This window comes from Parambassis ranga, chromosome 20, assembly GCF_900634625.1.
Source record: "Parambassis ranga chromosome 20, fParRan2.1, whole genome shotgun sequence".
Taxonomy (NCBI): domain Eukaryota; kingdom Metazoa; phylum Chordata; class Actinopteri; family Ambassidae; genus Parambassis; species Parambassis ranga.
Window position 1 is genome coordinate 12,400,382 of NC_041040.1, and position 16,269 is coordinate 12,416,650.

A 16,269-nucleotide genomic window follows, 5' to 3' on the forward strand; every position below is an offset into this window, starting at 1 on the left:
AATGTTGATGATTATTCAAATATTATTTGAATTCACATTTTAAATATGGTAAATACCTTACAGTTTTATGTGTAAATTGTCACTTATTTTATCTAATTACCTTCTTTTACTTGTTTCTTCTGCATTCTGAGCAATTAGTATCAGACTCCTGTGTATGATTGATTAATACTAACCCCAACAAGTCATCTTTTGATAGAAGAATTTTATTTTACTAGGTCATTTTAGGTCATTCTAGACATTTAGAAATAGACATCTGTGACTGCTTACCAAGACTTTAAATTGCAGGCAATGACTTACCATCTGTATGAATACAATATGACTTCCACCTTACTGAAATATTCATAAAAGAGAACAGATGGCACCATTTGCTCTGCGCAGTTTTCTTATCTTGCTTATGAACTTGTAGACCTCTATGTATGTGGTGATGTGTGAAACACATTGTGTATTTTGTGGACTTGTCAGTGCACTGCAGACCCTTTCACTATGAACTCAAAGCACCGCGTACCACTGAGCAAAACAGAGGAGCAGGAGTTTCACACTGTGCTCTTTAAACTGGCAGCTTTAAAGCCTCAAAAGCAGCCCTGTCTGACATTCATATTTGCCTTTCATCTCCAAGAAATCTCCATACTGCTCTTAATTTGTCAATCTTTATAGGATTTCTACCAACAGGCACTGCAATGTTATGAGTCAGACAGTAATGGCTTAAAAATTATGAATTCACTTCAATCACAAAGACATAACCGAGAACATCTTCTTAATTGATCTAATTTAAATTCACTTTTAGGCGTCATCTAAATGGTGAACATCTGAGCAGCCCCTGCTTGCTGTTAATGAATATGTAATCATACTAGTTCAACCTTTTTTAAAGATTACTGATTAAATGAATTAATTGATGTGCCCACAGGATAACAAAATGACAGAAAAAAAACATTTTACATCACAGGAAAAACACATTGGAGAAAGGGGAGATTTAGAGACACACACATGCCTGTATTCAAAGACATAAATGACTGCTATTTTACATTCTAATACATTAACAGAACAAAAATGACAAAGTAAAGAGTTTGATATAAGGGTGACATTTTTTTTTATCAATTCAAGACATAATTCTTAAATTAAAGTTATAACATCCATCTAAATTGTTTAAATGCAATTCCCTGACAGTGTGTATATATATATGGCCTTACTATAATGGGAATAGAGGTGCAGGGAAGCAGATGCCCTATTGTATGCGTCATATGTAAAAGGAAAAAATCGTAATTAATTAATACAGTATTAGATGGGTCACAAGCTGCAATTTGTATAATACTAAAAGTGTCACATTGTGTTAATACCAATGTCAATGGTAATACATTCGTTCTCTCTGTTAATCTGCACATTGAATCACTTGTTTATATTTTCTTTAAGCAGTAGCTGAAATTTCATTACCTTGCTGTTTTTCTTTAACATCCACTCTTCACATTTGTACTTAATACATGTTTGAACATACAATGAGGCACTCATACATATGCAGGATCTTAAACACTCCATTACCTCCTGCTAAAGCGAATCACTGGACAGAGGATAGCAATTGTGCAACACCGAGAAAAAAAAGACACTTTATTGGTGTGCAATCCTTGCTACAGTCCTCCACACAACTGCTAATTATTGTCTCTGACTCATCCATCTAAATGTGTTTGCAGCATAGTTATAAGCCATGTCACAGTCAGAGTAAATGATAATGTTTGTTTTCATCACTAGCTGCAAGCAAATCAGCCACAAACCAATCACCTTTAAACTTGCTTATGAGCAAACTGGTTGCAGGTGTAATATTTTTTATTTATTTAACATGCAGATCAACCGTGCAGTGTAAACTGCCTGCTTACACTGTCAATGCCTACACTATAATAAAGAGCATTGCTCAATATTGGGAACATTACATTTAAGAAAATTGTGATAATGTCTTTGTTTTGGAGAAAACAATTACCATCTGATTCATTTTTGCTTTACAATAAGGGACAGAAAAACGAAAAAAGAAACTCTCCTTCGAGCCGGATTCGAACCAGCGACCTAAGGATGTCTCTGTGACCTCTACAGTCCTCCGCTCTACCAACTGAGCTATCGAAGGGAGATATATACGTAATCACAACGTCATCGAATTCAACATCAAAGACTAGATTTTGTGATAGAAAACTCCTATAAACGAAATAAAAGGAGAAATGGGAGGAAGTAGAACGTACATAGCGTCGCTGTGTTTTCTTTTCCGCTAAAGGTTCAAATCACTCGTCATTGTGTAGCATAGTAACATGCACGAGCAAAGGGGGTTTCCAGGAACTGGAATGCTTTTGCTAGTGCTTGCTGCTAGTGTAGCTAGCACGCTATTAGCGTTAGCTTAATCAACACCACGTTCGTGTTGTACCTTTTCGTACAACTCCAAAGCTAGCTTACAAAATGCTACCGAGAAGAACACGCAGTTGCCACCGGGTGAGGCAAAAAAACCCGTCTTGATATAACTGTCCACATTGGGGAATTAGCTCAAATGGTAGAGCGCTCGCTTAGCATGCGAGAGGTAGCGGGATCGATGCCCGCATTCTCCAATAACTTTATTTTTCTCGGTGTTGAAAAACGATGCTGATAATAAACGGCCACGCCATTTAAATTTATACATCATTAAGAACTAGTAGTGTGTCCACATTTACATTTACAGCACAACCTGTCACGCTTGTAATGTTTGGTATGAGCTAAACTTTAAAAATGTATAGAGTTGTAAATCTTTAACTGCTCGCAAAAGTAACTACAACATAACACATCGCTGGTTAATAACTTTTCTTTTGCTTTAACACAAGTTCTGTTTATAAAAGTACATCTTTGCGGGTTCCAGTGGTTAACTAACACAGTGTGCTAGCAAAAACTAATTAATTTTCTAATGATGACTATCTTGAGCTAGCTAGTGTTAATTGCTAAATGAGTGCTACAAACAACACCACCTTTATTTTACAGTTAACACACTTTGTTCGGTTAAAAGTAAAACTTCATTCCTTCATGTGGTTAATTAACTAATTAGTTTGAGGTGTCCAACCTTTTTTATGTGCTTGGTCGTCGTGGCTTTAGTCTTCCAAGTGGCTCCGTTTTTCCTTCGTGCTTTTTGGGCGAATACCTGAGTAGCTGCTAGCTAACCTTGCTAATAGTTTCTGTAAAGTTAGCTAAACGGCTAAAAGGCTCAGTGGTTAGCACGGACATTTTAACAAGTTAAAACGGTTCATATAAGTTTATGTCTTAGTGTATTAGTCTTTTTTATTCCTGGTGTCTCTATTAAATATATAGAGTTATATATCAGTTGTTTAAGCCTTGTACACGCCTTTGATAACACGTGTTATCAAAACACGTTTTTAAATTAATACTTAAATATCAATATTTCTGGTAACCTCAACATCCTTTTGTGATGTAAACCCCGCACCCTTCAAACCAATCCCGTGTGATCACCGTGGATTCTGGCTGGGGGCAGCTGTTCAGTAGTACTGCCCTTCTCAGTTTCAAATATGGGCAAGGTAAAAATGGCAACATCTGACGTGACAGCAGTAGTTTCTAAAAACAGAACTGACACCAGCAAGATAGCAGCCTACACCCTGTAGGACAAGAGCAGCAGGCCTACTCCTCGGCCTGACTCTGTGGATTCTTTATTTTTCTAATTTAGCAGTTACATCAGATTTAGTTTTGATTGTGTATAAAACTGTTCGTGTAAACCTGACACCATGGACAGCTTGGAGAAACAGCTGATTTGCCCCATATGTCTGGAAATGTTTACAAAGCCTGTGGTCATCCTGCCGTGCCAGCACAACCTCTGCAGGAAATGTGCCAATGATGTTTTTCAGGTAAGAAAAATGTCAAGATTGTTTCCATACTAAGAGACAAGTATTAATACATTTGAAGGACCCTGTTGTTAGGGCTGTATTAGCATGTCCAGCTAAAGCTCTGTAGCTAATCTGATATTTTCATTAACTGGCCTACGTGTTATTGAAAAGCCAGCTGGTCACCGTCAAGTAGACATAAATAACAAGAATGTATTCACACTGGAAGTAAGACAATCAATTTATGTGATAAATCATGATCAGTAAACATTTGTAAACTAGTTTAAAACATTATTAATGTAGTAAATTGTTAGGAAATGCTTTCAAATGGTGTTGTTTCTCTTAAGTGTTAGTCCTTGTGAGGACCCTGATAATAGGTTTCCACTGCTAATCTCATGGATTAACACTTCATAACTGCTGATTGAAACAATACACTAAATTTAAGGTTCGATTTGTTTTTGTTTACAGGCTTCAAATCCATACCTTCCAACGAGGAGTGGCTCGCTGACGTCTGGCGGTCGCTTCAGATGCCCGTCCTGCAGACATGAGGTTGTCCTGGACAGACACGGTGTGTACGGCCTGCAGAGGAACCTGCTGGTTGAGAATATCATTGACATGTTCAAACAAGAGTCCAGCAGGTGAGACACATCAGACCTACATTTAAATGCAAAACTAAAGGCCCACCTTACACATAACATCCAGTAAGAGGCTATGTTTATTCAATGAAGTGTCCACAAGTGCAGTGAAGAAGTGATGAGGAGTGTAATAGCAGGAAGTGTACCAGTTACTGATGAGACCTGAGTGCCATTGGCTTCTGAGTCAGAGAGCCTGAGTGGATGATAGGATGCTTCTAGTGGTAGTCATCCTCACAGATAGTTTAGACCAGACTGCATGCACTCAGAATCCCTCAGCCTCCTCCTGCATCAGGATTTGATGGCATTGTTTTAAATAATCTTAAATTGAATTGACAATAAAATAAAGGGCAAGTATACATAATTCAGCTCTATAACAACCCACACCTGTATCAGTACAATGATGATGTATTGATTAAGCTACTGACAGTCAGTGTGTGTAGCAAGGAAAGGCTGATGGATCATCAATAAACCGCTGAGATGTGTAACAGTGACATTATCAAACTGACATTACATGTCACATCAGTATGCAGGACTGAAAGGTACCTCTGTTTCCACTACACCTACAACAGCAGCAAGCCGCCTCCAAAACAGCAGGAGGAGACGCCCATGTGCGACGTTCACGAAGAGGAGAAGATCAACATTTACTGTGTGACCCACAACGTGCCTACATGCTCCATGTGCAAGGTGTTCGGAGACCACAAAGACTGTGAGGTGGCTCCTATCAGCAGCATCTACCAAACAAAGAAGGTAACAATGGAGGATATGTACATCTGTCAAATTGATTATTAGTAATAATTAATCACTGCCCTTCACCACTAGACGGAGCTGAGTGACGGGATCGCCATGATGGTCGGTAACAACGACAGGATGCAGGGCATCATCAGTCAGCTGGAGGAAGCCTGTCGTGCCATAGAGGTCAGTGTCCGACTGCTGCAGTGCCTCGCCACTTAGTCACGCAGCAAGCCTCATGTGCACGCACTAATGCACCTGTACAGACGTACAAACTGATGTAATGTGTCCTTGTCACCTCCACTCTCTCTGCTTTTAACAGTCTGTGGGATTTAGACAGAGAGGTAGGCAGAGGAAAGAAGCCACTGTCTGCTTTACTGTCTCTTTTTCACATTAACTTCTGAGTTTCTTCCACTCACACCAAGAGAGAGAGAGAGAGAGAGAGAGAGAGAGCACCCCACGCCCCCTCTGACCCGCTAAAACAGGCAGAGTAATGAACGAGTGGGACAACAGACAGCTTTCCTATGGTTCACGTGCCACAGTTGGCTGCTGTAGAGAGGAAGCTGGAGTGGCTCCAGTGCCCCATGTGTCCCCCTCGGTGACGTCACCCAGGATGGACATGCAGAATGAGCTTCACTGTCCTCTCTGCACATATGGCACTGCCAGATAAACAGGAAACAGGCGACAGGACAACATTTGTAGTTTACAGTATTTATACAACACAACAACAACAACACATACCCTGCTTCTTTCTTTTGTTTAAAACACACTAAACTCACTGTACTTTTCTTAACCACACTAACATATTAAATTATCAATAGGACATTGTGTGTGTGCATACGTCTGACTCTGACTCTCATGCATGCTCAGGAGAATGGTCGCAGACAGAAGACGCTTGTGTGTGAGAAGTTTGACCAGCTGTACTCTATCCTGGAGGAGAAGAAGAGGGAGATGAGTCAGAAAGTGACGGCCGAGCAGGAAGAGAAGGTGAACTACATCCGAGGCCTGACCAGGAAGTACGGAGACCATCTGGAGGAGAGCTGTAAGATGGTGGAGATGGGGATACAGACTATGGAGGAGCCAGAAATGGCTTTATTCCTGCAGGTCAGAGTTCAGTCATATTCAAAGTTTTGTTGTCAATATGATGAGCATATAGTTTTTTTTCAATACAGTTGTTTATGTCTCGTGTCTTTTAGAACTCGAAGCCTCTTCTCAATAAGTGAGTACACGTTTTTATACAGTTTGCCTGACAATAGCGAAGGCTCTGTGTCCTCTGTGAAGGCTGCTTTGTGTTCAATCCTTTGAATATCAGCTATGATATTGTGGACACAGACACTAATATTATATTCCAAGAAGATAACATCAGACTCTTTTCTAAAGACTAAATATAACTCCAGGGCTTTTTCTTCTTTTGTGTGTGTGTGTGTGTTTTTTAATATTCTTGTGAATGATATTCTGCACATACAAAAACAACCCTGATGCAGCAAGGTCACACCTTCTTTGAGTGAAATAAATAACTGAATGTGAAATGTTGCAACATCACTATCTTTGGCTGCGGCATCCTGAAATAACCTGCTAAACATCACAGATCGAGTGGTGTTACCTTGACTGTGGGAGGCTGGAACTTTCCTAAAACAGTGGCGCTGTTTGCACCTTATACTCACACAGGATTGCAGAAGCATCCAGTACAGCACACTTGGAGAAAGTTGAGCGGGGCTACGAGAACATGGATCATTACAGCGTCAGCTTCAATAAAGAGAGCAGAGCCCTGCGCAGCATTGACTTCATTCAAGGTGAATTGACAGGGATTGATCGTAACTGCAGTTTATTACAAGTAGTTTGACCTCCTTGTGCGTCTTTTTTTTACAGATGATGAAGATGAGGATGAAGAGGATGAGGATGCAGAGGCAGGTGATGTGGAAGGAGACGGAGCGCAGACTGTTTCTGGAGGTGGTGCTGTTTCAGCCACCTCCGTTCCACCTTCTGCCCCCCAGCAGATAAGCTCCACCCCCAGCGCAGCCAAGAGCGCTGTCTCGACCTAGCTGTGTGTCTGCCGCCGGGCTAGACGGCAAACCTAAACCCGGAGCAGGATAATTGTTGCTCCTAGATGTTGATTTCAGGTCAGTTGTGATACGTTTTCTTCTAGAGTGAGGAAACTGATAAATTTAGCTTGGTGCCAAAGGGAAAGGCAGAGCAAGAGATGGAAGTTTCACTTCTGTCTGTCTGGCTGTGATAGCATAGCATACACCTCTGCACACTGACTGATGTTGATTATTTCTTTCTTTTTTCATTCTTCTTCCTTCTTTTGATCTTGGACATGATGAATGACAGACAGGCTATGAATGTCCATTGGTTGTTTCCAGAATTCAGGCACATTCATACATTTTTCATGTGCCTGACCTTTTGAGACTCACAGCTTCATTACAGAGCTGGACAGGAGGGCCTGGTGGTTTCTGCCCCGTCCTTTTTATGACTGATATAACTTTATGAGTATGAGCGGAGTCAAAAAATCTGTGACATCACTGTGACATTTCAGGATTTCCTGCACATGCTGCCTGTATTATGTGTTCTTTGTTGTGTAACACAGGTATATTTTCCTATTTCAGACAAAACATGTGGTTTATCATATATTATGTGGCATTAAATCTGAATAAAGAGTTGGTTGATATCAGATTAAACACAGCCTGATTATCCTCACACTTATTTCTTACTCCAGAGAGAAATGTCCCTTTTATAGTTGCGGTTACAGTGCAGTCTTAGGCCTTCAGTCGCCCCTGAATTTGGTTTTAACCTTGTGCTAACTATGCCATTCAGCTATAGTCCACCACTGAGTCCCATCTAATTATTGTACATCATCTCTCAGTGAGTTGGATCCTTTACAAATGGCCTCAGTGCAACACTAAGCCCCAAGTTGCTACGTGGGCCAAAACAGAATAGGATGACTCACACCCACAGCTCTTATTTAGTTATCCTGACACTGTGGGTCAGGGATCAGCATTCACACATATAAATACACACACACACACACACAGTGTCTTTCACACTCATTAGGTATCAGTGGTGCATCTTTGGGCTATCTGTCTGTGGCCGCTTCTTCGTGGTATAATAAGAATTGTCTCTGGAGGATTAAGGGGTGCAGTGTGAATGTTCACCTGCATGACTGCATGTGCTCTTTACAGCATGAATGTTCACATCTTCTGCAAATTGTGTGTGAGAGAGGAGGCATGGCATTAACCCACGACTTGGCTCCGGAGCAATGCTATGGTTACACCATATATGACTTTTGTGTTCAGTTACAGAAACCTTTCTCTATCAATCAATATCTGTGTAGGCAAGACTGGAGATGCAGTGGCCTTTTGTGCTCTCACTAACCAACTGTTTGTTTTGTACCTGTATTTAATTTATTCAATATACAAAAGATAAGAAAAAAAAACATTTTAATTAATTGGGATTCGTTAATATTTTTATGGGAGTTACTATTATCTAATATGTAAGGATATCCACAGAGAAGTGTGAGCATTGCTTTTAATTTTTTATTAAAAAATATAGATATAAGACGTTCTGCTGCACAACAGAAAATGACTGGTTGCACATAAGTTTATTAACAAACGTAAATATCATAAATACAGTGATTCATAATGTTAAACAAAATGCCGATTTTTTTGTCAATGCAATTCATAACCAAAAAGTATATTCATCTCAAATATGAAGTAACTCTACAGATTTGACACCAACATTAAAATGGCAAGGTACAATCGGCTCATTATAAGTCAAGCCCGTTTAATGCTCCATAGTTTTGAGGTTAAAGCTATAAACAATAGAGTGATAAAGCAGCACTATGTTGTACAGAGCATGTTTTTGTGCTGATGGTAGAAATGAAAAAAGAGAGAAAAAGAAAGGAAAGGGAGATCTTTGGCGGACTGAAAAGAGGTCTTCACTTCCCGAAGAGCTCCATCATTCTTCTGTTATTTTGCGCCTGCTGGGCCAGCTGTTCCGCCCTGGACATCTCCATCATCTCCCGGAGCAGGTGGAAGGTCAGATCCAGGGATATCGGCGGGTCCTCGGACCTTCTTCCTCTCTCCATCGATTCCTCCCCGCGGTCTCCGAAGCTGCTTATGAGCGCCCTGATGTTCCCAACTTTCCCCTGTAAAAGACGCCGCGTCAGCTGGAGTTGTAGCGCTCTGTTATAGATGGCAGGTGATCCGCCGGGATACATGGACGTTGATGGGAAAGAGTTCGAGTCCCCGTTGCCCAGTCGGATGAAATACTCCTCTCCAAGCCGCTCCAGAATGGGACCAGGTTGCTGCTGTTGCTGGGAGTTTTGGGTTTGGGGAGCTGGGACGCGCAGGGTACCGCCAGGGCTCTCAATAGCCCGACATTCGTAGCGCGGCAAGAAGGCAACTAGCAGAATCACGGTGGTACCAAATAAATTGAGCTTCATGTCAGGATATCAACAGGAATCTGAGGAGAAAAAACAACATTCACGGGACATTTAAATGCACGTTTTTCTTAACTTTGGTGCAAAAGATGTGCTGCGTAAAGATACGTTTACGCGCGTAAATCTGATGTTGCAACAGCGGTAATTACTCCTGATACTGCTACAGCGTAATTGTTGTAAAACAGTGTGTGATTCAACATCGCCTCTTGATATTAATGCGCCGTAGTGTTGTGAGAATTGTTCGTAAAACGTGGAATATCTGCGCGTAAAGATGTTCGACTCAGTGGCTCAGTGCGGGTGGAAGTTAAAGTATTCATTCTTTTGTTAAATCGTAATTTATAAACGGACCGAAAACAGAGAAAATTGCAGAGAACAAGAATCCACTTCATCATCTGTCGGCAGATTATCTGGATGGTTTGGAAAAGCGCACAGTTGTTTTCTTCAAATTAAGAAAATGTGGTTAAAATGAAAGAATCTTCCCATACCTTCAGTCTTTAGAGGAGGTGCAGTACAGCCGTGTAGGTTGCCAGGTAGTTGGCGAGATGCCGCCCTCCTTCACTTCTTTGAAGAAACAAGTATATAGTTACTTAAAGGGTAGATGCTGAATGGACTTATATAGCCACCCTCACTATAAGTGTCGAGCTCCAAGCTGAGATTGAGTCTGCGCCGTTCTTGCATGGGTGTAACGTGAATTGACGCCTCTGACAAAATGCTTTAGTTTAGATGAGATGAGTCATATGTGAGTGTGCGCGCGCATGCACGAGCGTCTACCTCTGTGATTTTCAGAATAGGCCTATAGGTGCCACACCTGCCGGCATTTTACACTTGGAGGAGTTAATGAGAAATGAATGCAGAGGAGTCTAAGAGGAAGAAAACACTCACAAGTTTAAGTTTGGAAGGCTGATTTTTCTCTGCTCTCATCTTATTCTGTGTGCAGTTGTGTGAAGTTTTTCATACCTGCTGTTGTTGCAGGTACATTTTGCTGCAGAACTGACTTTTGTTTCTGCACCACACCGATGATTCCAAATGCACCTTCACATTATGTGTGTTGTGCATTTGCAATCACCTCAGGCTGAGAGCGGGGAGCATTGTCTCCCAGTGATTCATTGCTGCTGCACATTTGTACGTCACTATACCTCTGCCACTGGGTGCCTTGGCCAACTTGCTCCACAGGGGCCCACCCATCCAAGCCCAGGAGAGCTTAATCCAATAATCAGACCAGCCATTAAATTGTTAAATGGTTTAAATCTTTAATTTGTCTGCTTCACTCTGTGGAGTGGCAACAAAACAATAATAAATACACACTGGAAAATATGATGATGTGCAAAAGTTGACATGTTCCCCCCCTTCCAGCTTAAATCTACACATATGTTAAGTCCCCTTTAAAATCCTTCCCATTAATCCTTAACAATAAACCCATTTCACCCAGACAGTTAGCTTGAGGAAATCTAACATTCAGACACGCAGCATATGCGGAGGTCAAAGTGCCCTAACTGATACTGTGCACTCAAGTAAAATCAACCAATCAGAGAGAGAACAGACGAGAAAAATTTGATTCTAGATGTTAGTGTGAGGTGTGTTTTTCCTCAGAAGAAGTGCCATCCTCCAGATCTCATACATTATCTGCAGTCATTTTAGTGGATTAGGGTGTAATTTGCAGCCAGTGTGAAATTGTTTCTCCTGTGGCCTCTTCACTTTGTCGCTCTTCATGCTCCGTGCTGCTCCAGGGGAGGTGTCAAGTCCCATCATGAGAAACACATGTTGGCTGACACAAATAGAAAACACCGCCAGATGAGAGAGTGACTGCTCTTGGTCAACTCACGTCACCTCATTTTCAAATCACTGTCCCCCGAACAGATCACTGGGAGAGAAATCCTCTCCTGTGACGCTGCGCTTAAATTATTATCCTCTTTGTTTCCACAGAGCGAGTCTCTCAGATGACTAGATTAACAAAACTTTATCGATTTGTCCTGGGACATTTGGATGTTGCCACTTGTTGACCTTTCACCTGATCTGTTTGTGCCGGTAGAACATATGAAAATGAAGACGCTTATGTAATAATAGGAGCTTGATTCATTCATCATCTTTATGGTGATTTGATGAGGAGAGGTGCTTCCCACTAGAAGGAGATGTGTGTGTGTTTTGTAATATTTCAGGTGCATTGCTTGACTTTGATGAGCAAAAATCGAATGAGCAAAGTCACTCGTGCTGTTGGAGTGGGACTGCAGAGCTCCACACCTGTAGCTCAGATGTCCTTCAGGTTTACAGTCCAGTCAAACAACCTCTTATAAGCACACCTCTGATAAATGTGGGCCTTTCATCAAAGAAAAAAAACACCTCCCGTTTAAATCTCACCAAGCTTTCACACAATGTGCCCACTTGTTATATGGGTAATTAAATGCATGCTACTCATTGCTAAACAGATCGATTAATTATGCATGAAGGAATCTGCAGGTCAGCATCTCCTAAAGTTAACATGATGTTAACGTATTCTGTGGTGCGCCTCAGCTGTTTCGGTGCATGTGAAATCTAACAGTCTTCAGAGGATCAGTGAATGCAACGTAACAGTGTGTCCACAGCCTGCATGAGAACGTGCCAAGCAAGCCTGTCCTTAATGCATCAAAGAAAAAAACACTCCAGAGGCCGCCCTGTCTATAGTAATCTTGCATGTGTAAGTTGGGAGGTGTTGAGTCGGAGGTTTCCCTTATACCTGTTCACATAGAGAATGACAGACTTCAAAGGGAGCTGTGGCAGGAAAATACACATATTAGCCCCCTATGAAACATTTGTGCTGTCAATAACATCCTAAAATGTATGCAGGAAAAAGAAGATACTAAATAATACCAACCTAAACCATGTGTCTAAGCATGAGACAGGAGATTACAGCTTACAGCTGGAGTTTTTCAGTATTTATTTTATTGACATCTCATGAAAACACCACCTGTGTGTCATTACTTTCACCTCAGTCAGACTGTTTGTTCCTATGAAGCCATAAATACTTTTAATTTTTTAAACAGCTCAATAATTCTGTGGAACAGCTGGGTACTGTAGTTTTTATCAAAGGTTACTCAGAGCAAAATGTCACTTTTGTCCAGGACTATATTTGACTCCATTTACAGCTCCAGTAAAGGCCTGTGTGTGTGAGGGGACGATCGGTGGCACATAATAACATAAAATATCATCTTCTAACCTCTCAGGCCATTTTGGTCACATGAATCACATGTTTCTGATCCTTTCTTTCCAGTTTGAACACGTATGCGGCGAAACATTTTCTGCTGGACTTGGAGGGTTATAAATATCCTGGTATCCTAGCACTGATACAGGATGTCTATATCCCTATTAAGTCGAGATGAAAATGTCGCTATAATGATGCGTATTGAAGTTCGTGGCTGCGCTGTGCGAGATCATTTTCTCCTTTTCATCCTCCATAAAGTGAAGAGTTGTCTCTGTTTCAGTGAATACTAAATGTTCTATTCCATGTTAATAATAGAGATTTTATTTCAGCGAGACGTGACAATACAGGAGCTAATGTTTTACTCAGAGAACACGATCCAGCAAGCGTCTAGTCTCCTTCAGATGTGATAAAATAAAAAATAAAAAAAGAAAAGAATTGCAGCCTCAAGAGAAAACTAGGCCAAAGCCATTCTGCTTAAATTGTAACCCATTTTTCTTTGCTCTTTGATAACGCACTTTGACCATAATTGTCTCTTTGGGGCCCTTTTAATATGAACATCCACTGCTGATAAGCTGAGAATCATTTATAATTCTGTCAAATCTCCTATGCGGTCGATCTGTGGCAGGAGTTCAAAATAACTTGGCGCCTACGTTCAGAATGATTGACAAACATCTTATGCATTGACACTGACAGTTATCGTACAGGTCAGAGTGACAGAAGACAGCCAGAGAAAAAGGAAACATTTCAAATGGCTCTAAACTCGGCTTGTCTCTGAGCGTCAGTGACCTTAAAAACTCATTCTATGTAGCAATCAGAAGGAATAAAAAGCTGAAATGGTTGAACGGGTTTCTTCCTGTCTTGGTGGATGTCTGTCACATCGGTCTGTCTTACAGCGGTTAACTCGGATGTGTTTATATAAGGTCGTTTTGTCCGGGTTCAGAGTCAAAACGAGAACAATAGTTTTTTTTTTCTTACGTAATGTTTTCATGAGCTACGACGACGAAGACCTTCACATGCTTTTGTGTGGAAAATACGAGATGTACTTATCGTCAGGTGAAGGGGACAATGTCAATGTGGTCCTTTCTCAAGACTGAATGTTACAGTTCAGCATGAGGACGCTGAGCATGTGTCATAAATAGATAATATCCCTGACTTTTGTCCATCACAGACGGCTTCATGGAATTGACTGTTTCCAGTTTCTAAGAACGCCCTGTTTACTTTCTGTCCTGCCGCCTCTTCTTCATGCCTTCATGTGCACAAAGTCCTGTTTAGATGACCACGCTGGGCATCTGCACCACAGCACACATAATGAATGTCGTCCACCACATTAGACAGGATTGAAGCCAGTGAAGATGCAGTCAAGTCAGCTGAGTTGTACTTTCAGAATGTGCATTTAAAAAAGCAGCAAATTTGGGTCATTGTGAAAGCTCCTGTGCACAAAGAAGTCTCGTCTCTATCATAAAATTATAGTCTTGATTTTGATGTTATCATATTAGGGTATAATTAGGAGAGTGTCTGTTTAACAAAGACATACTGTCTTCATGCTGACCTCCTTCTCTGTGCATGATTTACCCCTGAGTTAATGGAGTGACTCATCCTTTGTTTTTCCTTTCCCTGTGTTAAGATCAGAAGATGACGGAGAGTTTTCTACAGTAAGTCGGGAAGTATTCCTCCTCTGTAATTGTTTGTGTAGGTGTCAGCGTCCCCTCCTTGATTTCTGTCTGATCCTACAGTGAGGAGCTAACAGGCGCTGATCACACAGTGGAAGCAGACTTTGAAATCCAAAATGAGACAATCACACTCGACAGCGGCGCTCAGGAGGAAAATAAATCCATTGTATCCTCGCAGGAAACTACTTGCCTGTATTTTTGGCTTTTGTTAATAATAAGTTTTTAATAAATGTGTTCTGGTGTTGAGAGCATTAACTGTGTCACAAAATCATTGGCGGAGTGAACCTTGTTCTCTGTGATTAATTCGAGTGAGTGGCTGTAATTTAAAAGCTTCCACAGCTCAGCATCAATCTGCTGAACTCGTCGAATAAAACTAATGTAATGAATCAATCAGCGGAGATACGTGCATTAATCTGGAGCGCTCCTCTGTCAGAAACCTTTCACCACCAGGATTAAGCCTTCAGAGAAAATAGACCAGGAGTCGAGGTACAGAAGGTATCTGTGTGATTAGAGAGGAAACGTTTGAACAGGAGACTGAGAGGAGGTCTCGGTACAGTATGGAAGCCAGTTTGACACGCAAGCTGCTCTTGTCTAGTAAATTCATCAGTGTGAGTGATGGGGCGACTCAAGAGTGACATCGTTTCTTGTGATGAGCAATGCGGAGGCAGCTGTCAGACAGACGGGAGGTGCCAGGAACTGCACTGTCCTTCACTGTCCCCTCTTTATCCAGAGATGATGGGAGGTCATCCAAACATTTAGCCACACGGAGGACCTGATGTATCTGTACCAGGTGCTGCTAATGCACACAGCAAAAACACACCTAGATGCAGCAAGCACACGGACGTCACTGCAGTGGACGAGCAAGAGGACAGCTTGTGTCTCCAAAAATGTACCTTCACAGATCACAAGAGCACACAAGTGATTAAAAAACAAATGTATAATATATGAGGGAGTGTGGGAAACAGCAAAGGATGCTGGACAGACACGCAAAGACCAGTCCACAGGCAACCAGCGCAGACTAAACCCCTGCAGGCCTTTCCTCTGCAAAGACACCATATTGAGCATATTGATGTCATGTTTCAGTCACATTTTATAGTAAAGATATTGCTTAATATTTATGAGGGCAAACAATAAAGGTGACATGGTGGTCCAGCTGTTCTGCCACCAGGCAGGTTGGCTGCGTCTGAGCCGCCACCTGAACTCTGGTGGTTATTCCAGTGGATGATACTACGATCCACATCCTGTTTTGTTTTCTTCTTCTCTTTCTGCAGCCCTGCGCCGTGTGCTACTGCTCAACTGGTTCTATTTTTATGACCATGCATCCTACTTTTGGCCCGTCTCAGCGTCAAGTTTTGTACTTTTAAAGTACCATCCTTTGTTAAGTAACTCCTATCTGTAGATTTAACAGTTTGGCTACAGTAACACTGACCTCTTTATGTAGTCTAAGCCACTTACCACATCCTGCCTCAGCCTGTAAATCTGCTCTTTGTTGTAGGAGTCATACAATCTTCCTATAATCTTTAAACAGGCCTCTTCAGTATCTGACATGCAGCTTGTTTTTCCAACCTTAACACTCATTTCTTCTGTAAATCTCTCAGTCATGAGCTAGAGCTTGGACAAACAGCATCATAATGTCTGAGAGTGCTCTAACCTTCACAAGTGATTTTATTTTCTGTATCTCTTTCATTTCTGACACACAGACAGCTGGTTGTGTTTTAAAAATGTCACTGCAGGAGTTTCTCTCTGAGGTGACTGATAACACACAAACACTGTCCTCCTGCCTGCCTTTAAACAC

The 16,269-nt window shown here is 41.4% G+C and overlaps 2 protein-coding genes and 2 non-coding genes across 5 annotated transcripts; 2 read left to right on the forward strand and 2 right to left on the reverse strand.

Annotated features, from left to right (window-relative positions):
• Positions 1-2,021: 2,021 nt before the first annotated feature.
• trnay-gua (transfer RNA tyrosine (anticodon GUA)) lies at positions 2,022-2,107 on the reverse strand. Its single transcript is given in 2 exon segments — positions 2,022-2,057; positions 2,071-2,107. It is a non-coding gene; the product is annotated as a tRNA-Tyr (tRNA).
• Positions 2,108-2,503: 396 nt separating this feature from the next.
• Positions 2,504-2,576, forward strand: trnaa-agc (transfer RNA alanine (anticodon AGC)). The gene has a single exon. It is a non-coding gene; the product is annotated as a tRNA-Ala (tRNA).
• A 982-nt stretch (positions 2,577-3,558) lies between these two features.
• LOC114453364 (tripartite motif-containing protein 55-like) lies at positions 3,559-7,874 on the forward strand. 2 transcript variants are annotated; one of them, XM_028433226.1, is made up of 8 exons: positions 3,559-3,851; positions 4,296-4,465; positions 5,035-5,209; positions 5,282-5,377; positions 6,062-6,295; positions 6,388-6,410; positions 6,860-6,984; positions 7,061-7,874. In XM_028433226.1, exons 1-8 carry the CDS (start codon positions 3,732-3,734, stop codon positions 7,231-7,233), a joined length of 1,116 nt encoding a protein of 371 aa, XP_028289027.1. In that variant the 5' UTR covers positions 3,559-3,731; the 3' UTR covers positions 7,234-7,874. The 2 variants fall into 2 exon arrangements, with proteins under 2 accessions (XP_028289027.1, XP_028289026.1); XM_028433225.1 differs by having other exon boundaries at positions 3,732-3,851; positions 5,032-5,209.
• Positions 7,875-9,040: 1,166 nt separating this feature from the next.
• Positions 9,041-10,205, reverse strand: crhb (corticotropin releasing hormone b). Its single transcript, XM_028433227.1, has 2 exons — positions 10,115-10,205; positions 9,041-9,652 (listed from the first exon to the last, which is right to left on the reverse strand). The coding sequence occupies exon 2, from the start codon at positions 9,630-9,632 to the stop codon at positions 9,126-9,128; it is 507 nt and encodes a 168-aa protein (XP_028289028.1). The 5' UTR covers positions 9,633-9,652; positions 10,115-10,205; the 3' UTR covers positions 9,041-9,125.
• Positions 10,206-16,269: the final 6,064 nt, after the last annotated feature.